Source organism: Cariama cristata, unplaced genomic scaffold, assembly GCF_000690535.1.
Source record: "Cariama cristata isolate BGI_N322 unplaced genomic scaffold, ASM69053v1 scaffold34386, whole genome shotgun sequence".
Classification (NCBI taxonomy): Eukaryota; Metazoa; Chordata; class Aves; order Cariamiformes; family Cariamidae; genus Cariama; species Cariama cristata.
In genome coordinates, this window is record NW_009622146.1 from 8,916 (window position 1) to 31,679 (window position 22,764).

General features: G+C 38.8%; 1 protein-coding gene across 1 annotated transcript; it reads right to left on the reverse strand.

The window, feature by feature from the left end:
- Positions 1 to 224: 224 nt before the first annotated feature.
- On the reverse strand, positions 225 to 21,773 carry WARS2 (tryptophanyl tRNA synthetase 2, mitochondrial). Its single transcript, XM_009702239.1, has 5 exons — positions 21,519 to 21,773; positions 7,279 to 7,359; positions 5,458 to 5,543; positions 2,737 to 2,855; positions 225 to 673 (listed from the first exon to the last, which is right to left on the reverse strand). The coding sequence occupies exons 1-5, from the start codon at positions 21,771 to 21,773 to the stop codon at positions 225 to 227; spliced, it is 990 nt and encodes a 329-aa protein (XP_009700541.1).
- Positions 21,774 to 22,764: the final 991 nt, after the last annotated feature.

The following is a 22,764-nucleotide window of genomic DNA, read 5'->3' on the forward strand; positions in this document are numbered from 1 at the left end:
ATTGTGATTGCTTCTGCCCTCCCTCTTTGACTATCCAGACAAGCTTAATGCTGGTCCCACTGGAAATATCTGGCTTCATGCACATCTTTTAATGCAAATACTTTCAATGTTCTACTTGGATTTTCCAGGAAAAAAAGTTTTTGTTTCAAACCAAAATGATTAAGATACAAACAACAAAATGTCTGTCCCATGAAACAAAAGTCCTTGCAACTACTCAGCAGTTTCTACTGAAATCCCACCAGTCGTCTTATTTCTTGATAGATGGGGGCAGCCAATTCTTTGGCTTTCTCTGCTCCATCCTCTAAAACCTTTATCAGATGGGACTTGTCTTCCTGGAGTTTCTTGATTTCATTCCTGATAGGTGCAAATTTTTGAATAACTGACTCTGCTACTACCATTTTGTAGTGAGCAGTGTCGAGACCAGTAGATTGGTGCAGCACTTCTTTGATGCTAAGCCCCGTTACTGCAGCATGAATGGACACCAGATTGGACACACCAGGGCGACTGGCTGGGTCGTAGGTCACCTCAGAGGTAAAGTCAGTCACAGCTTTGCGGAATTTCAGCACTATTTCATCAGGGCTGTCTGCTATGTTAACAGTAGCTAACTTCTGTGGGTCTGACTTGGACATCTTCACTGTTGGATCTCTGAGGGATTTTATTTTCTTTGTTGTACCTTAAAAAAAAAACACATATAAAAAAGGAATAATTATGAACACACAAAGACAATGGTTTCTTATGACAATTGCTAAGAACACTTTGCAGCAGCATGTGTTTATCCTTGCTTAAAAACAAGTTGTGAGCACAATCACATACACTCCTATTTAGTCCTTATGCCCTCTCTATCCTTCTAAGCCACCTTTCTCCTCCTATAAACTAAATAAAAACCTGCTCCATTTCTCCCCTCCTCGCTAAGCAGAAACTTCTGCTGGGACACTTCCTAATATTTTCTGTGGCTATATGATGATTTTCCCCAAAAACTCTCTCCTTCCTTATATTCCTGGCACTGGGGACAAGTTACCTAGAGAGCACAGACCGCACATTACCGAAACATTCTGTAACAGTGGAGAAACAGGTGAAATCCACTGGTAAAAAGAATCCCAGAGCAGTTAATCTCCTACTTTAGGAAACATTTCCACCCCAAATCTCTTGGTAATTCTCCTAAATATCAATAAAGACAGTTATTAAAAGTTCCCTAACGGAACATTAACCAGCTCCATTAGAGAGAAAGCATTGTTCAGGTAAAAAAGGTGTGGGTATTGTACAAACTACTAAGAGGTATATGTGTACTTGAAACAGAATAGTAGTATTAGGGAAATATTGCAAAGTACTTTAACAGCATCAACTGAAACTGTTTCAGTCTTTCACCAAGAAACATCATTCATAGAGTACACAAAGTATCACCGATCGAGAAAGTACTCACACCAATTGTTTTTAGTCACCCAATACAGCCGACTACATTACCCACATACTCCTCACAGATGACCTATGTACTCAGTGAAATCAGTGTTCTTCCATAGTACAATTCAGACTGCTCCAGAATCCCAGAAAGTGCTCTGTTCTGAATCACCTTTTGGAATAGTCTGGCTCTTTTCTGTAAATTTCAAGGGGTCCAGGTAATCTAACTGCCTACAGCCAGTCAGTCTGAATAGGTCCCTAACTGCTCCATTCATCTAGGATATTTCACTGGTTTGCATATACTTATATACTTGCGAACTTATGAAGGTATGCTTTTCATGAGGAAAGTGAAAAGTTCGTTTTTGTTTTTTTTTTTCAATTGAGCTTTTTATTTCCTAAAAAAGTCTCACCTGCACCATAGGCTACGCTCAGCTCCTCATTACAGCGTTTAGTATTTAAGTGTTCCTTAGAAACTGCAGAGCTTGGAATACCTAGTATTCTCCAAGCTCCACCCTGGGTCTAACACCATTTTTGTCACTGAGGCTTGAAAATTGAGAAAGGTTTATTACTGCCTGTCTTTTCTAAGGTGAGAGATCCTTGCCCTTTTGGGGGCGAAGGTCTCTGCTGTGCATTCCTCTACATTACTTACAACAAAGATGCAATGCTTCTTCCTTGCCCAATTCTTCACGTTTCTTAACAAACATGCCATTTGCGCCATCTGACTCCTCCTCATCCCCCGGCCTATGACCTTATAGCTCAAAAATGGCTGAGAAGATTTTTCTTGTAAGTCTCCCTTGGTCTAAGATAAAAACCAGAAAGCCTAAGCTCTATAAGAGGCCCTTACCGAAATATGCAAATATATGTTAGACACACTTAAAAGATTTTGAGCACCATACCAATAAACCTACAAGCTATTTAGCATGCTTAATGTAAACATCTACCACTCAGACACTGAAGAATTATGCTTGCTAGAGGTCTCTTGTCTTGTTGATTACATGTCTCCTGAACTAGCAACATGGAGCAGAGACCTTACTCTTAAAAGGTCCAGCACTTGAAGAGCAAGGCTGACTGGCAGCAGCAGAGTGCATCTGGCCCCCTGGACTAGAATACCAGACATCACATACATTCCTCTACCAGGGATTTGTAAAGCCTTATGTCTATCTTGGGAGTTCAATTTCACAGTCTCTAGTCTCTTGTTGTCAGTTTTTAATTTTCCACTCTCTTAGCATCAGTTTGCTCCCTTTTCTTGGTCCCTGAAACTATTTCTACAATATTTAAATCCATCTTCAACCTTGAAGTGCAGTTAAGGGGGAAGAAAAAGAATAACCAAGACCAGCTCACTTAAAATGGCTTTAGGCACAGGAAAGAATTCTCCATATTTCTTGTTGAAATGTTGTGCTATATCTTGGGCTAGTTCCAGGTGCAGGACTTGATCTTCTCCAACGGGAACATGTGTCGACCTTTTAATAAAAGACAGATACAGGAAGCTCAGCAAAGCTCTTTGGTTCTGCTGAAATGTTACTCAAGACTGTCACAGCTTCTGCCATGACTGAGGGCCAGATTGAGACAAATGCTCAGGCCCAGCTAGATCTAGGTGCTGTGGGAACAAGATCCCAAATTGACTGTATCCCAGGATAAGTCTGCTTTTAGTGCTGAAACACATCTCCAAGGCCAAAAATAGCCGTTCGCAAAAGTGTATATCATAAAGATACCAAGAAGAGCAAATCATTAAATTCAGCTCAAAGAAAGGTTTTTGTACCTTCTGCTCTCTCTTTAGAGATCAAAGAGCATGAGTTACAGTGTTTGGACAAAGTAATAAAGGCGGCATAAAGTGCAAGCACCTTGCCTTGTCAAGTCTTGGGAGAACATAACTGTCGTTGAGAAGCTAGTACTGTGGATTTATCAAGGGAAAGAAAGAGGCAAGTAGTTCTTCCTCATGGGTCACCCCTGCATAAATATCATGTGGGCCAGTGCCTCTTATTGCCATAAGTGTTATCATTATAGATTAGAACTGTTCAGATCAAAGGATCATTTGATCTTCTGTATTGAACTCAATAGCTTGAATGCAGTTCTGGAGGAAAACACAATCCGCATCAGAGGACATGAGGAGGTGAAGAATTCATTACACCCCCTCATGATTCTTTCCCACAGTTAATCATACTTGCTAAAAATGTATGATTCCTTTAGATGAGGCAGACTTGAAGTCTTGCCAGCTTTTGATTACTCTCCCTTCCCCCGGCAGATTTTTCTTCTAAGGCTTGTGGGGTATTCAGCTCTGAATCCTGGATATGTTCCAGTGTAAGAAAGTTCACCATGCATCTTTTAAGTTCCCAGAAAATTTCAGTTCAACATGGTACTTCTTCCTTCCGATTCTGCATTACTGGGCTGACATCCAGGATTCAATTTGTCCACCTTTATTCCCCACCAAACAACCAGTAAGGCAACCTAAAAACAGTTACAGTAGCCAATAGGAAATCACAGTGGCCTACAACTAACAGAAAGAAAATCAGTTACCATAATCAATATACTTTAAGCAGGTCCATGTGCCAAAATGGTTCCATATTCACAAAGTTGGCCACTAAACAGAAAACATATTGTCTTTATAAATGCATCTGCATGATTCTTTGCCTTTTACTTTGCTGGTCTTTTAATATTTCTGTCCTGGTGCTAGTTTTACTCCTTTCTGCCATATATTTACTTTCTGCCATTTTCCTGTCTCTTTGATGCTCAGTTCATCTGAATTAGTACTGTTCCTCCTCCTCCAGCTTTTAATTCTTCATCAGTGCTGTTCCCTTTGCATGTTTCCATTTCTCTCTGATTCTTGTTCCCTATATCATGTTGTTACATTAAAACATTTCTTATTAAAGATATTGTGTCAAATTTCTTCAAAGAGATGTTGTTTCTCTTTCACTTCCTTATTTTGCGCTCTGTCTGTACAGCCTGCTGTTAATACACATGGTAGCAAACAAACCACAGACTTCGCTAAGGAATGATGAATCGCATGATCTTACTAGAGATGGAAGAGAATTACATGGCTGAGCTCAATCAAAACAAGGTGTTTTCTGATAAAGTTGTCTACGTTTCACCCTTAAATACTGCTTGACAATCAAACGGGACTTACTGCTTGGAAGATAATTTTAACGTTCAAATTAATTCTGACTTTTGCTTTCTTCCCATTACTTTTAATTAAAATTCAAGTGAATTAGAAATACCATCTACTGGTCTTCTAACATTACTGTTTTCCCCTACTAATCATCACTTAGGATTAAATTTCTCTAGATACATTTTTCTGGGTTAACAACTGGCTAATCTTGGTTACTCTGTCCTCATAGTTCTGTATTTCTTCTCTGTACCAACAAACATTCACAACTTCACTTCAGAACAATTCCACAAAGTACAGACTTTTGGAACATAAAAATAATTAAAACATAGCATATTGTCTCTAACATTTACTTATTGAGACAGTTTAAAACATATTATGAAATACAAACTGTCACGACAATGCACTACAACTCCTATCAGCTAGGCAACGAACTCAGGCATGCTGAGTCACCAGTCCCTCATTAGGGTGTGTTTCCATTGCAGCACATAGAACACCACAGAGAAGATTAAACTAGCCCCGGTACCACAAGGTGCAGTAAATTATTCACTTTTTCATCAGTAACAACAGGCCCACACAAAATCTGACACTAATATGGGTATACTATATACAGACAGTTTAAGTATCTCTACGGTAGACTGCATAAAATAAAGCATAACTACTTAAAAAAAAGTATATGTGTGAACATGTAATATGTACACTTAAACATCAATGTGTTATAATTCCCTAAATATTATTATGAAGTGACTAGCTTTTACTCTTTACAGCTCTGTCAGTTGCTTTCAAATCAGGCTAGATTTCAACCAGCCACTCGAGAGGTAAAAGGCTGTCATCCATTTCCAATCTTCTGATCTAATCACACTCAGCTCCCCCACTTCATAAGTGAGCATGTTGACCTGACAAACATTCATTCTAATGCCGCTGAACAGACATTGCCTATGGGTTCACATTCTGTCTCTTACTTGTACAGTAAAATATCTGCTGCTTGAAGCACAGGGTAAGTCAACAAACCAACAGTTCCTTCATTATTCTGGCTGGCATCCTTCATCTGTTTGCAAAAGAAAAAGAGAGAGGAATGACACTTTTGGCTAATGGTATCAAAGTCTGTGATTTCAATTAATTAGAATTTTGACTAATTTGAGTAACTTATTGCATAACTAGAGAAAAGCGTGCCATGTAAAATCCACTCCCTGTGAATACACACATCCCATTTTACGTCCTATATTTACAAATTTTCCTATACCACTCTGATACTGTAGTCGGGAGAAAACATAGGCTTATGTTTTCTTTCTGTTTGTAACCCTACTAACAAAAATGACTACAAACACAAAACAATCAGGCTGGGTTATTACACTTATTATTGATAACACCTACTTTCTAAATAGCATTTTCAGAAATAAATTTTTGAAACACTTTATAATAGAGGTATAAAAAGGCAGTAATACCTGTGTTTCACAGAAAAGAGATCAAGACACAGTGATCAGACAGAGTCATTAGGAGAGTCAGTGACAGCTAGGAGAACCCAGAACTACAGGGGCAGAGTCCAGCATTCTCTATGTTAGTTCACGCTGCTTCCCACAATCTACCCACTGTCCTCAAGTCCTTTACCACTGTAGGATATGGATCATTTAAATCAAGATAGTCAGGCTGCAGATACTAATTCTGCTCTAGCAATGGCGTATCTACTTTTTGTTTTTAACAATAGTTAAATACACTGAACTCTCCAAATTTTAATTATTTCATTAAGACTATTCAAACACCTTTAGATTTTTCTCACCCTCTCATACAGATCCTGTCTTCTGTCTACACTGCTAAGTGCCTAGGGTTCAGGGGACCTAATTTGCAAAGCCTAGCACGTCTAACACCTATCTGTAGATTTAGAAAGTCAATCCAGTCAAAGTTGGATTTAAAAGCTTAACTTTAGAACCTCAGGTTTGAAAAAGTTGGCTTTAATCTATCCCATGCATTAACACTGGTTGCTGTATTTAAGTTTTACTGTTTTTATTCAATTAGGAAGAAAAACAGGAAAAAAGAAAACATCTGGAGGTATTTAAGACTGCTCTGAACTCTGCAAGCCAAACTGCTCTTAAGATTTCCCCCCCCCCCCCCGGCTTTTTGATACTTCTCTGTCCTGCCTTTTGGTTTCTCTGCTTACTAAATGCCGAAGTAAAACACAAGGAAATTAAATGCAAGAACTCCATTGATGCAGTCATGCTGATGCAGTACCAAGATTAAGAAGGTGAACATTTGAAACTCATAAAGGCAAACATTTAAGGTGCATTAACTTTATCACTCAGCACATTTTTAATATTTATATATTCTATACTCCTCTTCCAATACATGCTTCTTTCGCATCTTCTTCCATAAAATCTACAGAACAGTCACTCTTCACAGTGGAAAATTAAAAACTCCTTAATGAGCTCAAGGTTTCCACTGCAGTATCTTGTAGTTGTTTTGAATTAATAAATAAGCATTGAAATAACTCCAAGCATTCTAGCAATATCAGTTTAACAACACTAAACAAAACCTCCTATTTAGTACAGTTTCTGCAAGTCTTTGCCAAAAATAGCATCCTGTAGCTTCCACCAGGAAAATGTTCGCTGATAGCAGCAGACCTGGAAAGACACATTTTCCTCCTTCCACCATAGGACTAGAGAATTACTTAAACCTAAAGCAAGGGTAACCAGGATACAGTTGGTACTTCATTGATAACAAGTATTTCAAGGACAGCAGTTCTACTGAATTCCCATACATTTCCGTTCAATTTATGAAACTGTCCATACCTTCCACTGGGGTAAGCGTAGCAGACGTGGCACGTTAGTTAAGCACCCAAGAATCCAGGCAAGTTCTGCATGCTCAGGAACCTGGAAGTACAAAGTCAGAATCTATTTTAATCTTCTCCGTTTTTATGCATATTTTTGTCAAAATCAATACAGATAAATAGTATCAGAGATCAGAAAACAATTTATTTCTGTCTTTTTTCAGTAAGGTCAAGTGGCAAGCTAATGAGTTTTGGACACCACATGGATTGAATGCACTACATTCAAGCAGCATAGCAAGGTTCTTGATCCTATCCACTCATATTCTAAAAAAGAAAGAAAGTGTTTTAGCAATAGCAGTGTTGAACACACCTGTAAACTAACCAACTACTGGCCACTGTGCCACAGCCTCCCCACACTTTGAGATAATACATTAATAGTTACAAAACCTCTTTACTTTTCTCATTTCCAATGCCAATAAGTTACCCAACCTTGAATTCTTCTGCATCAGGGCCCTGAACGCACTAACTTCCCTTAATTGTCCGTACTGGCCTCACTTGAGCCCTCCACCCTCTGCCCATGGCCCCAGGAGCCCCATTTAAGCTCAGGCCAGACTGCCCCTAGTCCTTGCCTGAGGTACATTACACTGCAGCACATCTAGCACTACAATAACCACAGGTTCTTCACAGAAGCCTGAACTAACAGCCAGGGAACAAGAAGAGCTGGGCTGCTTCACAAGGTTGTGGCTGCAGATAGCCACGAGCCAGGCAGGAACAGTTACCTCCCTGTCCGGGACAATGTCCTGCAGTATTTAATCAGGGCAGGGGTAGTGATGGTGACAGTCTGGTGATCATCGGACATAGCAAGGTAATTAGTCACATCTGAGGTTAATCCAGGAAGCTCAGTGAGAAAATTGGGACAGGGTTGAGCACAGGTACACTGTGACGTAGCTCAGGCAAAAACTGGGGACCTGAGTTTCAGCTTAAGTGGAACTCCTGGGGCACTGGGCAGAAGGTGCATAGGTGGAGAGTCCAGGTGAGGCTTGTCAGGGCTTTGAGTGTACCAACAGGTCTTAATGACCCTGACCTGTCTGCAAGACAGGGACAATAGCTGAAGTCAAACTACAGTACAGCCTGAATTGCGGCTTAATTTGTCCCTCAGTTCTGCAATCCTATCAAAACTAATACTGATCTGCAGGTGAAAGAGAAGGATCAGACTTCCACACAACCCTTTGCTACAACAGTGGTTTGAAAGGATGAGAGAGGAAAGAAGATCCCATTTAAGCTCATACAACAAACTCTTCATTTAACGTTCTGGGGAAACTGCAGTGATAGTGGAATTTTAATAGTTTCAGAAAGACATCGGACAGGGTGAATGCCCCCATCCTGCTAAGAGGGAGACTATCTACAGGCAGAGATAAGAAATCTGTTGTGCAACAACCTCTGTTGGATGAATCCATGTTTAGCTTCTTTATATACATACTTCAGCTTTTGCATTTCAATATTCATTTTAGGATGAGTAAAAGAGGCAAGCATTGCTGATGCATATGCTGTTCTTTAATTTCTTTCCTGTCATTTTGCCTGTTGTCAGTTAACTATATATACAATAATCATAAAAAGGTGATCTGTGTTCTGCTCCTTTACTTACATGTTTGATTCACTCTTTTCACTATTGGCAGGTTTGGATGTTTAAGAGCATGCTGTCTCAAAGATGTTCAAAGCTTCATGCTTGCAACATGATATAACAACCCAGATGGAATGCAGTAAAAATGGTTTGTTAACAAGAAAGAACTACTAGTATTTTAATGGCAAGTCCTTTGTTGTCACATTTTAAAGGTATTCATTTCCTAGCTAACAGTCATTAGACTATTTTGGTTGTCAATATTGTATAGAGCTATCTGACCTCAAGACAACAGCTCAGCGGTTAGAGATATGAAATATTCCAGGTTGATTTGCTTCCCCTTCTTTCTGCCTTTCCCACAGGTTTTTTCCTATTTTTTCTTTTAATTTCCTCACACTTATTTGACTCGCAATCTTCTGTGCACAAGACGAAGTGCAGCAAGATGCACAAAATGTACCTTCTGCAAGATACAAAGAGTAAATTGAACTTTACAGAAAATACTAAGCTCAAGACGCCTATTTCATTTAGAAGGAATCACCATCTGGTTCAAAGTGGTTTCTCATTCCTTTTTTCCAGTCACGGATAGAGAGGAGATGGTGCTCTGTTGCACTTGTGTTGACAAGGACTCCTTTTAAAAGCTATGCAGTCATTGATCCAGCTCTGTCGGACATTACTTCCACAGCCAAGACTACACGTGCGTTTCATTGCATCAGTGGCTTTGACATTACATCAGTTACCAAAACACCAACTGATCTAAACAGCATTTGTTGAGTTGAATCTGCAGTTCTGGGTCCTAGTAAGTTATACTCACTTTTAATCCTCAAACACGCACAGTTCTTTCCTAAGTAAGGCTAGAGTGCTGAATACTGTGAAGAAAAATCCTGATAAAAGCGGGAGAAAATATAAAAAAGTGCACAGAAGGGTAGAGATTTTAGTTGGAAAAATTTTCAGTACTGGGGCCTAGTGAGTTAACATGCATCATCCAAATTGCAGTAACTGATTGTATGTTGGTCTGTGAATCAGGAGGCACTAGGCTTAAACCACAAATCATTTGTCAGACTAAATCATGGTTTAAGCTACTGTGTTTTACTTGGCAAGAGGGACAGGTAATTGCTGTATTTGGTCGGTCACCATGCATCAGTTCTAATGTGGTTACTCATTAAGCTACAGTACTCCATCACTTCACTTAGATAACTTTGGATACAAAGAAACTGGAATAAGTGGAGATGTATACGATACCAGTAAAATAAAAGCTCAATCTACTCTTCCTTTCCGGTACTGATCAATATCAATGGATCACAATTAGGAGAAGCCCTTCTCTTGGACAAACTCAGTCAGCCTCTTACCCCAGGTCCATCTAAAAGTCTGAGCAAATGTCTTCATTAAACAACCAAAACATAAGAATGTAAGAAATAACATTGTACTGGATCACCACAGAGGTAGCTGTAGCATAGCACTCTCTTTTCAGGAGTAGCAACAAGAGATGGCATTTAGGGTGAGCACATGAGCCTATCGCTTCCTACAGTATCTTTCTCCTCATACTTCTCCAGCATCCATAATTGTGTTACTAGGGAATATCAGAAGGTATTATCCCTAGCCCAGTCCTGTTAGCATCCATGTTCCCCGTAAATGTGTGTAATCCCTTTCTGAACCTGCTGATACTGGCCACATCACAACCAGATGCAACAACAAGTTCCAGAGGTTCAAACCTGATGTTTGAAGCAGTACTTTCATTTATCCACTAAACTCTTTGTTTACTAGTTTTGAATGCCATCTGTTTCTTGTATTGCACAATTTGCTGAACAATTCCACATTTGATTGCATCTACACCTCAGCCGCCTTCTCTTCGAATTGAAGCAGCCCAGACTTCTAAATTTTTCCTTTTAAGGCAGCTACTCTATCCCCTGTAGCATTAATTCCCCTTCTTTGGATCATCTCTAACACACTACTTCCTTCTTGAGATGTAGATGCTACAGCTCTACCCAATATTCAAGATATAGGCACACTAAGGTTTTGTATAGTGACAAAACATCACTTCTGTCTTGTTCTCATTACCCTTCCTGGTGATACAGTGATTATGACATATTGCTGGCTTTTTTGAGAATTACTTGTGCTGAACCAATGATTTCGGAAAACTGCCAATGATAACTCCAAGACTTTTTTCTTGTGTTGTGACTCAGCTCAATACTGTGTAAAGAAGGTTTAAACTACTTTTACCTAGATGTTTGACTTTGCATTTAAAGCTCTTCTACCACTAATTTGCCTACCCACTCTGTTTTATGGATCCTTTTGGAGTTCCCTTCCTTGGCATAGCATTTGGCTACCCAGAAGAACTTAGCACTGCTCACAAACTTCTGCTCACTACCTTCTTCAGGTCATGAATGAAGATGTTGACCAGAATCACTCCCAGCATGAATCCCTGAGGGACATGACTACTGGCTGTGCCATTCAAAAAAAAAACCAAAACCCAAAAAACCCCAAACAAAACCCCCAAAAAACAACAGGGATCACTATACCCTATTTGGTTTTCATCTCTAGCCAGCTGCAAGACTAGTAATGAACATTTCCTCCAGTACTTTTTTTTAAAAATAAGAATTGATATAGAACCTTGTCAAAGGCATTTCAAAAAATTCAAAGCCATTATATGATCCTGGGATGCCCTTTATCCACATACTTACTGACACCCTCATAGAGTCCAGTAGTTCAGTGAAACGGGACTTCCCTTTAAAGAAACCATAGCGACTCTCCAAAGAGACTGTTTACTCATGCACTCAGCATCCTATTCTTTGTTGAAGGCTCTACTATCCCTGGTAAGATGAAAGTCAAAATCATCAGCCTGCAGTTTCTGAGGTCCCATTTAGAGTTCTGCTTGTCTACTGCCAACATGACTTCAATCCGCTACTTTTCTGGCACCATGACCATCTATGGTGGCAGACTGCACACCCTGACTACCAGTTCTGCCATTTCACATCTGAGGGTTTTTTTCAGACTCCCAGCTGAATGTTGGTGTCTAGATCACCTATCTTTGCCTAATAGTTTTTGTACATCTACAACAAACTGACTTAGCTCTTCTGATCTGCTGCTACAAAATGCATAAAGTAACAACCTTCCCAATACCTTCAGCAGCAAAGTCCAACACGAAGAACTAAGCCTTGCTCTTAGGGCCCTACCAACTCCAAGCGTCTCCTATACTTCGCGCTCACTGACCCGCTAAATCACCTCCTGTTTTTGATGCAAGACCACTTAGTTATCAGCTTAAGAATCCTCTGCAGGGTGCTCCTCACATTATTTTTTAGCCCACTTCATTTTTTGTCTTAAAAAAAAAAAAGGAGGGGACTTGCTAATTTTATATGCTTTCTTGCTTTTCTCATTTGGGCAAGCTTTCCGTTCTGAAAAGCTAATCTTTTCCTATGATTGCCTCCAAACTTACGGAATCATGGAAAGGGATTTGCTGGACCAATGTTTTCTTTGTAAGTGGTGTCAAACATTTAACTGCTGGGGGTTTTTTGTTTTCTTTTTGTTTGTTTTATAATCCCTTTGGTTTTTTTAAATATGACCTCCAGGATAGTTGTAGCTTTCTTGGTTTTTGTTTATTTCTGACAATTGGACTTAATTTTTTCCTAGCTCCCTTTCTTGAAATAGAACATTCACACACTTTATTTTGTCTGCCCTCTCCAGTCACAATGCTAAACACCGCTATAATGAGGTTGCTACTACTGAGAGCCCTTCACTAAAACATCTTGAATCAGGTCCTGTAAACCACCCAAAAGCAAATGTAGAATGGCATAATTTCTAACAGATTGTAAAACTATCAAGCTATGTATGTTTCATCCTGATAAAGGCTATATGTAGACAGCTGAAATGTAATCCTATTGCTCCCTGTCCTAAATTCGTAGCTTCTCCCATCTCACTTAACATCTCCTGATTATTATCATCATCTTGATTGGGGCGTCAGTAGTGCAATCCCAGTAACACATTTTCTGTTACATTCTGGTATTTTCACCCACAAGGATTTTTATTTCCCCATAGTATTATGGAAAGAAGTAATCTCTCCAGTAAATTCAAACAATGAAATGAAATGAAACGGAGAACAGACATCTCATCTTTGTGAAAATAATTTGACAGATTGATAGTTACTTCCTATTGTTAGGAATATTTATCATTTATCATGCCATGGCAAGGAAGACCTTTGCCAAAGAAGCACTGCTTTTCACATACTTTTCATTAAAAAGAGTAAGACTGTCAGAGAGGTTTTTTTTTGCTTTTTTCCTTTTTTTTTTGAAAAGTTTACCCAAAATCAAACTACGACTAGGAAAAAAAAGTATACAGAGTTCCACTCAATTAAGGTTACTGTTCAAGTATACACAGATTAAAGAACTCATTTGTTTTTGTATTTTAAAATCTGACAGTAGAAGTACTCTCTGGAGCTATGATATACTTCAGGAATGCTCCACCTTCCCAGAAGAGAACAGATAACAATAAGCTTAGCTCTTCTCCAAGGCCAGGTTAGATGGGGCTTTGAGCAACTTGTTCTACTGGAAGGTGTCCCTGCCTATGGCAATGGGGTTGGAACTAGATGATCTTTAAGAGCTTTTCCAACCCAAACCATTCTATGATACAATTCTGTGAAGACATCAAGTTTCTCAGCAGTGCCCTTTCCTCCAAATACCCCAGTATAAAAATACTACAAAATGTAGAAAAACAGAATTACATGTCCAACGAACAAAACTCACAACCAGTGACAGTTCCTGAACTGTATGTCAAACCAACCTCCAAGAATGTCACACATTGATAACTCTGAAAAACAGCTATCTAATCCATTACATCCTTCATGTCAACTCCAGCTACTTTTGTGTACTGAAAGAATATAATAGCCTGTTTTCAATATAAACATCATTTTCTCAGGAAACATTTCTTGGAGCTTGCCTGAAAAATATTTGGACAACTGACACTCTAGTAAGTCCTCTATTTATTGTTTCCCTTACAAAGCCCACTATTTCCCATTTAGCAGTTTTCACAGAAAAGCTTAACCAGATCCATATAGTGACCTCCTCCTTTTTAAGGAGTTCAAATCATACACTTTGCTTTTCTCAGTAAACACATCGTTTCTCTCTTTTTTTCTTGCTCTGTGCTCTCACCCACTTTAACACAGTTTTCTTTCCTAATCTGTTACAAGTCTGTAAAAACCATCAACATTTCTCAAGGGGTCAAGATGGTCATCTCTCTGCTATTACTAGTGACACATTTCCTCCTTCAATTTTCATTGCATTAAGTATTCTCTGCAACCTGGCTTACTAATCACTAATTGAAGAGCTATTTCCAGAACAAATTACTTATATTCCTTCCTTGTGGCCCGAAAAGCCCAAGTCTGCATAGTCAGATTCCTTTTATTTTCTTTTTTTTAAAGCACACTTATTTAACAGAGGTGACCACTTACAAATGATAACGAGCAGTTATCTAGAAGGCACAAACATCTCTGTTTCTTCACCTGGCTGATTGCCCTGCTCCTCCCTCTTTACAGACAAACAGCTTAATTGTTCACTTGTGCTGCCATTTGATGTTATTAAACTCAGACCACAATTTATAGCTGGATCATCTCTGGGGTGTTATATGCTGAAGCACAACCTCAGGGCTTCTCCCTGCAGAACTATTCCTTTGTCCTTGATCCTAGCTATTCCCTACGAAGTTATTGCTGCTATTCCCTGGCCATGCCAGAGCTGATGATATATACATGGAAAACCAATAGCTACTTTTAGTCCAAGTAATTCTAAATGACTTTTCATGCTGAGACACACAGCTGAGGAGGACAGCAAGCAATGAGATTCAGGAACAGTAACAGAGGGAAAGGCATGGATACTGAGAGCAGATCTGAAAGCAGGCAAATCAGCAACACTGGAACTCAGCTTTCTGAGGCTTATTATACAAAGTTGTGTGTCGGCAGCTAAAGTGGCTTCCTGCAAAAAGAGATGCAGTGTTTCGTTTTCAAGATGGATTTCCTCAAGTTGCAACCTATAGCCTTTCTCTGTAAGGGACTGCAAATTTGTTGCATATCTGTTATGCGGAAACAACTTCCCCTCAGCAGTGTAACCTCATTAAGGGCTACATTTTAAATGGGCCATAAATTTCAAAGATTTGATTTTGACAGTGAAGAGGACAAACAGACAGCTCTGGGGAGGTACTTTACATAGCTGTATACTAAAAGAAATCTGAACAGTGGAGGAAAAGTGTCCTAAATTTCAAAAGAAAGGAAATTTTTTTAGGATTTTTGTCTCCTCTAGAAGTACAGTTAGTGCTTAAAAAAAATTCAAGAGGCTTTTTAGAAGAAAGTGCTGCTCACATTTCTTTTTCTTGAATAAGAGGTAAGATTTTATTAATGCCTAAGGTTGCAAGCAATTAATGTTAAAAGATACTTGGGAAAGCACCTCTGTATTATACAGCTAGAGAGAATAACAGAGCCATAAACAGGACAAAATAGACTGCTCTTCAATCGAATGCACACGGCAACTGAACATGCAGTGAGATACTTCTGTGACAGAAAATTTGACATAGTATCCCAAATTACTGTTCAAAGAAAGAATTCAAGCGTGGGTAGAATAAGTTCATGGTTACAAAGGCAACATCTGATTTAAAGAACATATTAAGCAATGTATTGAATTGGGGGGGTGGTTATCTAGCTATCATTGGTAAATCTATCAGTATTTACAGCTTTCACTATTATCTTTGAACATTTTAATAACTTATCCTTATTTATATTTGGCTAAAACTTACACAAATAAGCTGTCTCTCCTTTCTGAAGAGCCTGACCAAGAATACCGCTACTGGAATCAGGTTATACTGGTTATAAATCCAGATAGAGCAGAGTCATTTGGCCAACACACCCTTTTCCCTCCCTTTATTCATTATGAAATGAACTTCTTTTCTGAAACATTCTCCTAGTCTAACCCACAATACTGCTGAGTAATTAGTTTGGTGTGTCCAGAAGACTGGTGGAGAGAGGAACATAAAACAGCTACATAATAGTATGAGATAAACCAGGTAAATTAAGGAAGAAAGAAAAAAAAAAGAAATCCTACTGAACCATGACTTTTCTTCCCACTGAGCTCTAGTTATGTCTATCCCAGTCCTATGGGGGAGAAAACAGAGGGAGGAGAGAAGCAGAATAATTTTCTAAATTAAATAGTCACATACTTCCTCTTATGACAGGAAGTTTTCAATGGACCATGCTAAATTAATGTACTTTAATGAATTTATAAGCTATGATGCAATGGAAGCTTTTAAGCCCCTCTGAAAATTGGACAAGAAGTAGCGTGAAGCCATTCAAACTCTACCCACAAAACAAAGCAGCTGGATATTTCTGGAAAATAATAGCAGTGAAACAGTTAGTGCACATACTTAAATTGTCGTATTTTAGCTTTCAGAGTTAAGGCTAAGACAAACTGGCAAATTCCCACCTCCCAGAGTTACTGCTTCAATTTGCTTGCACTCTGCAAGAATACTGCAGCTGATTATACTCAGAAAATAAATCACCCCATCCAGAAGGCTGAAAACTGCAATTTTCCGCCCAGAAACTGAACGTTACGTTGTCCAGAAACTCACAGGACTCCTCAGAGAAGCATTAGTGCAGCATATCAACCACTGCCTGCTGAATCAATTCTGATGGAATTTCAGTTTCTCTTGGGACATTTAGCATGTGTCTACTATGATAGGTAGGTGGACAGGAAGAACGGTCTGAGACCACATAAAAGCAACAGCAGTTTCTAAAATTGTTTTGACTGTGAAGCAGATGAGATACAAGATGGTTATGGGTAAGAACGGAAATGTGTATTGTACCCACCAGGAATCAGAGAAAATGGGTTATACCATATAAGCTTACCATGTGTGCAGATTGCTTACTGTCTTCCTTATTTCCCCCCTGTAGTCCTTTTTGCTTTTATTACAACATTCTAAGTTTTATGAAAGAAGACTCTTGCAGCTTTTACCAGTTATGGGCAATTTAAGGAATATACTTGCTCTTTTTTTCTAATATTCTCAGGGTACGTTGTATAAGTCATTATTCCGATATTTCTCTTTTATGCCTGGTAGGCAAAGGCAGCCACTTAAAGTGTATCTTGACATTTTTTTTAAGAGTGAAGGGGGTTTCATACATCTTGCAGCTAAGTTCCAAATAAAAATGCGTAAGTTTGAAATATGCATTTATTTTTATTCTTACAGAAATTGTCATTCTTCTATGACTTGTCTTCCTACTTAAAGAAATATAATTAAACAAGTTGCAATGAAAGAGGTTCTGTCACTGGAAGGCCATTCTGGTGTACAATATATTCCACAATTGTGTTTTCCTAGATACTCTAATTAAATTTGCTCATTTATAGTCCTTCACAGATAACATGGGTCCAAATCCTACCCTAATATTCATCATCATGCCTCTTGCTTCTAAATATTTTCAAGTCATCATCACTTCTCCTTTGTAGCCACTACTTCCCTAAGCTGGAGTTTGAGTTCATATACAGTAACATAACTGTGGGAGGTATTTGGTGAATTGCTATGTATGATGACGAAATACACAGCCAGCCATTAACTTTCTGTTTATATATGTTATGAAAAACTCTATAGTTTACAAATCGTAGATTCTGAAGCATATAAAACTAATTTTCACCAAACTAACACTTTCCATTTACAGGTAATTTAGTTGTATACCCGATACATAAGAAAAGAGGCCATACACCCTCCAAGCAATACGATAAAAATCAGTCTACGCAAAATTCCTCTCACTTTCATTTCATTTACTTGCAAGGCAAGGACATCACTGAAATTAGTTCTGGGACTCCAAGACAACTTCACCTGTATCCTTATTGTAGCAGCACTTTTTGGATCTAGTGTAAACAGGAGAGGTATCTGTTCTCACCACACATTTTCCCAGCAATCTGCAATTAATACTGTTCAGCCTTTTGCCTCTTGCTTGTATTGGAAAGGATGATAAAATGTGGGAAAACTCTGAAGGCAGGTATTTCAGATAGCTCTGGATTAGAGATCTGATCTGCATAAACCCTGCCATAAATAAAAGCCTACTGACAGTGAAACCCTTATCAAATACACATGCCTTTCAAGAAACAAAGTATCGATATTTTTTTCACATATGGCAAACATATTCCAGAGAAGCAACACAAGCAGCAACAAAAAGAAAGTACAGAAACAGTAAGCCAAACAAATAAACAAAAAGATCCCCCTCTTCAGCAATTCTAGACTATTCTTGCCCAGGTTAATTCAGAGAAAGTAAGAGGACATAGCAGCATTTACAATAGTGACTGCATAAGCAATTTCCTTAATGGGGTTTATCATTACTACCATACTTTTGCAGTGCAAGAATTTCATTCTGCTATTACTGCTACTGGATCAGAGTGCTACCAGTCATTAGTTGTAGCTGGTTTTGGTGATTAAAACCAAAAGTTGTCATTTCATAATAATTTTGTCACATGATGTTTGTTTAAAAAAAAATTAACAGAAGTGTTAATCAGAAGAAACTGCAGTAGCACTTCCATGATCTATAGATATGGTAATTTTCAAGACAGAACTGAAAATACAGCAATAATTGTAGCACGTTAACCTACTGAGAGGTCTCCCATTTATAAGTTTGATCCGGTATTGAAAAGAGAAAGCTACTTGCCCCTAACTAAATACCTAAACCAGTTCTCTATTTGCAGCTGGGTTTTCACTGCTTTCCTGGTGACCTCTGGAAGCACAACCTATTTCAGTACACCATCAGTTTTTGTCACTTTGCTTTACACCTCAGCCAAATGTTTGTAAACAAAATTGTGGCTTTTTACACCACCCTTGGAGACTGCTACAGTGACTGAAAAGGACAGGCCAGTTCCTTTTTTGAAAACTGAGCAATTACCAATTCAAAAATCAAGCAATAAACTTTTTTGATTAGCAATAGCTGCAATCCATCTTAACACCTTTGTTTTCAGGAACAATCATCTTGATATGATGATATTCCATAACATATGATTTCATTATCATACTAAAACAATAATCACATTAGCAAGGTTCCTGTCTCCTTTCCTCACATCAAGAGCTACACGCAGATATTCCTTTTAATCACTTCCAGAGAAACATCTGGTCCAGCCAATGCAATTGTAACAGACCATAGTGCATCTCTGGGTATACCTGACCAGTTTGAATAGACTTGTTTTTGAGAAGTCAACAAATCACTTCAGCCTGAATCACTACTGAAACAGTCTGGATTCATAAACAACTGTAATAGTCCTTCTTCTGCTTGCAGCATGACAATAGGCTTCCAAAAATGTGCTATGATCAGCCACCTCTGAAAGCTGTATTGATACATGTGCAATAAGTATTAGTAAGAATATGGTTCAAGACATCAGACGCTGCCCACAGAAAGCAAGTAACTTAATGGTTTAGACTGAATAACAAGAACCATTAGATCTGGACAGATAAGGACACCCAGAAAAATTAACATAAAAGTTAATCTATTTAACAGAGGCCAGCCTAATCACCATAACATAAACCAGAATCATCTTTGGTGGAAGCTTCTGTTTGATAGAGCTGAACATGTTTCAGTTCTAGCTATCCTAAGCTTTCATTGGTTGTTGATCGCATTGGTTATGTAGAAGCATCACCTACAGTCCTGTCCTCCCATCACTTCCTGAGTCTGATACTTTCTCTCTGGGGACTCAAGGACTCAATCTCTGCATTATTATACTGTGAAAGATACAACATGCTTTCTGTGACTGACTGCAATACAAGATCCTCGCTGATAATCTGCTGGCTTCAAGGGAACTCTGTGTGTTGGCTTTAGCATGCCCTGGAAGAGCAGTAGTTTAGCTTTTAGACTGGTAAGAACATAAAAAAAAGCAACACTGGAACAGACCAAATTTCCATCTCCGACAGCAACCAAGAGAAAACAGTCTAAGTACAGAAAAGCACAGCTACTCTTCCAACCGTGGTTGCAGCACTTCCTGCAGAGGTGGCACCTCAGGTATATAACAGTGCCCAATAGACTTTTCAGATTAATTTGTCGAGTCCTTTTCTGAATTCATACACACTTCAGCATGCACTGTATGCTGTGCCAAGGAGTTCCTTAGCCTAATCGTGGACTTCATGAAATGCAGCATTGTTTTGCTCGTGCTGAATCTACCAGGTGTTAACTTATTTTGATACCAGTTAGTTCATGTTCTTCAGTGAATAAAACAGTTGTTCCCTATCTATTTTCTCTACTTCACTTGTAGTTTTATAAACCTTTACTTAATTTCTCTCTAACCATAACCTGCAAATCATCTCTCTTCTAGGCTGAAGAGTCCTCTCTGTGTATCTAGTCATCAGTTCTGTGCTGTAACTAACTGAATTGTTCAGCTGCTTGAAAACAAGAAAAAACAAAACTCCAGACTGGTTTTTACTGCACCACTGGCTTGTAACTTGCCTTGAGATTATGCCGGTTAATAACTTCATTCACATTGAAGCTGATAAGTCAGAGCAGAGTCAAATTAAAACCCAAGCTGGTAACTTATTTAAAAGGATAAAGAGATTTGAACAAAGGATAAATTAATTTAAACATATCTCCACTAGAATTCTGAGCTAATCTACTTAGATTGGTTTTTTAACACAGAGGGAAAGTGAAGCAGGAAATGCATCTGTCTTCATTATTTCAATATCCACCAGGGATATGGAGCTATGATTGTTATTTGCAGTTTGACAACCACAGGAAACTCTGTCTGTAAAGAACCATGTTCAAAGGAGGAATGTAATATCATGATTTCATCTCACACTGATAAAATTTAGACTCTGTGCACAGCACCTTCGCAGTTCTGCTACAAGTTGGATATCCATTTAAAGACGTCTTCACAAAAGCAGAAGCTATGACACATCTGCCTTTGTGGGAAATTACAGTTTGCCAGTTTAGAATCAGTAACAGAAAGGTAACCAGGCAAGAAACTAAGTTGTGTTCCAGGAAAATGCAGCATGTGACACACTAGGGTGACATACGTCAACTAGGAAGGTAAGTCCTGTAGCCCTTGGGGTGGACAAGAGAAGAAGCAAGTATTTCACATATGAATTATCAGATCAGGTAGAAAAAGCGGCATATGAAAAGGAGGTTATAGGGAAGAAGCAGGGAAAACATCCTAAAGAAGAAGTAACTCCCTGGTGATCACAATGGAACTGACACAAAACTTACCAAGTCCATCACCTGTTGGAGATACTGTGCAGCTGGCAGATTAAGCAGTAAGTGCTGATACAAAACCATAGAAACACGTTTTACTTACCATTATGGTTGCACAGACTATGTTTACGCATTTATGAGTTAACCTTTTGTGACTAAAGTGAGACTTAGAGAGCTAAATGAATGCTCTCCCAACAAGTCTTTTCAGTATTTTACTTGTAAGCCACACAAACTCCTAGCTCTGCTTGGGAAATTTAAAATGTACTTATGTCTAAATGGACTTCTCAATCATGCTTTCAGCCGCTCCAAAACAGCAGCAAGGGATAAGTTTGAAATCCAACATTGCTAACATTTTCTAGGACCATCGACACAAAGATGATAAAGGAGTTCAGTAATGCCATGCTCATTCATTAACATGTGTGGAAAGCCACTTAATGAGAAACAAATCTAACGTAACAGGAGCACTAACCAGCGACTGTCGAAACAGGAAACACTTCTTTGGGTCGATACCACAGGCAAGGATGGCAGCAGTGGTGTCCAGTATGTTCTGGCGCAGGGCAGCTGGTTCCTTGGGCATGGTGAGAGAGTGCATGTCCATAATGCTATATAGCACTGAGCTACACTGTTCCTGCAGATTCACCCAGTTCTGAATGGCTCCAAGGTAGTTACCCAGATGAGGCGTCCCAGTTGGCTGGATACCAGAGAAAATCCGATCCATCACCATATTCTGTTACAAAGCATTGGTAAAATTAACACATGCATTTTTTGGACAGATTCTTTTACATTTTAAAGTCATTAATGAAGCCTCACTTATGCCTGTCTCTTTTCTCCTCCTATCAGTGTTTTAACATATAAATTACCCCAGGATTGACTAAAAACGATTGCAGTAAGTCAGTCAAAATACTCTATCTTACTGCAGAGAGACTGACAACTAGCATCATTTTAAGCTGTCAGACTGCATATGCAAGTAGACATAGCTGTAAACAAGATCAGTGAAAACTAGATCTCAGAAACCAAGTGGTAGATTCTTTCATCCTTTTTTGTGCCAAAGCTGCATGTTTCTCTTTAGTACACTATCCGCTCTGATACAGAAACTTAGGATCACAGTGCAGAGAAATTCAAACATTTTTGTTGTAAACATATGCAGTATCCCAGTAGATTGCCATCTTACCTCCCATGAACACTGAAATCTTATTTTTCTAGTTGCAAAGAACATTTTGAGCAGTTCGTGAAAGAACCTAGTCCTTGACCCAAAGGTCAAAGAATAATGAAAGAGATTATCAAAGTTCTGAAACTACCCATCTTGGCAGCAGTAGAGTTTCTAAAAGGGCTCTACAAAGAAATACTGCTATAACTCAAGATCACACCTGGAATACTGTGCATGCATTAGTACCAGTAAAATGTCAACATCTGAAGAGAGTTCACAGAGAAGCAGCAAAAAATTATTAAGAAACTGAGGTTGTAAGCAAAGATTAAAAAGCTTAAAACATGTATAGCTTGGCTAAGTGACAGTTACCATCTTGGAAAGTTTGTTTTCCTGCATCCCAGCCCTCCATCTGACCATTTTCTCAGAGCCCCAAGCTGTCAGCGCATGATCAATTATCTCCCCGACCTTTCCAAAGAATTTCACCATATTCAGAAGTAACTCAGCAATGTTTTATGTGAAAATGCTTGTTACATGCCAAGTTGTAACAGCATGCAAGGTTGCTCGACTT

What these genes read in the sequence shown, in the direction of transcription:
- WARS2 (XM_009702239.1), bottom strand. Translation starts at nt 21,773, where the DNA reads ATGGTGATGGATCGGATTTTCTCTGGTATCCAGCCAACTGGGACGCCT. An exon ending in GCAGATATTTTACTGTACAA is followed by an intron (nt 2,856 to 5,457) that starts GTAAGAGACAGA and finishes TTTTATTAAAAG; the next exon opens with GTCGACACATGTTCCCGTTG. An exon ending in TGTGCCTAAAGCCATTTTAA is followed by an intron (nt 674 to 2,736) that starts GTGAGCTGGTCT and finishes TTTTTTTTTAAG; the next exon opens with GTACAACAAAGAAAATAAAA.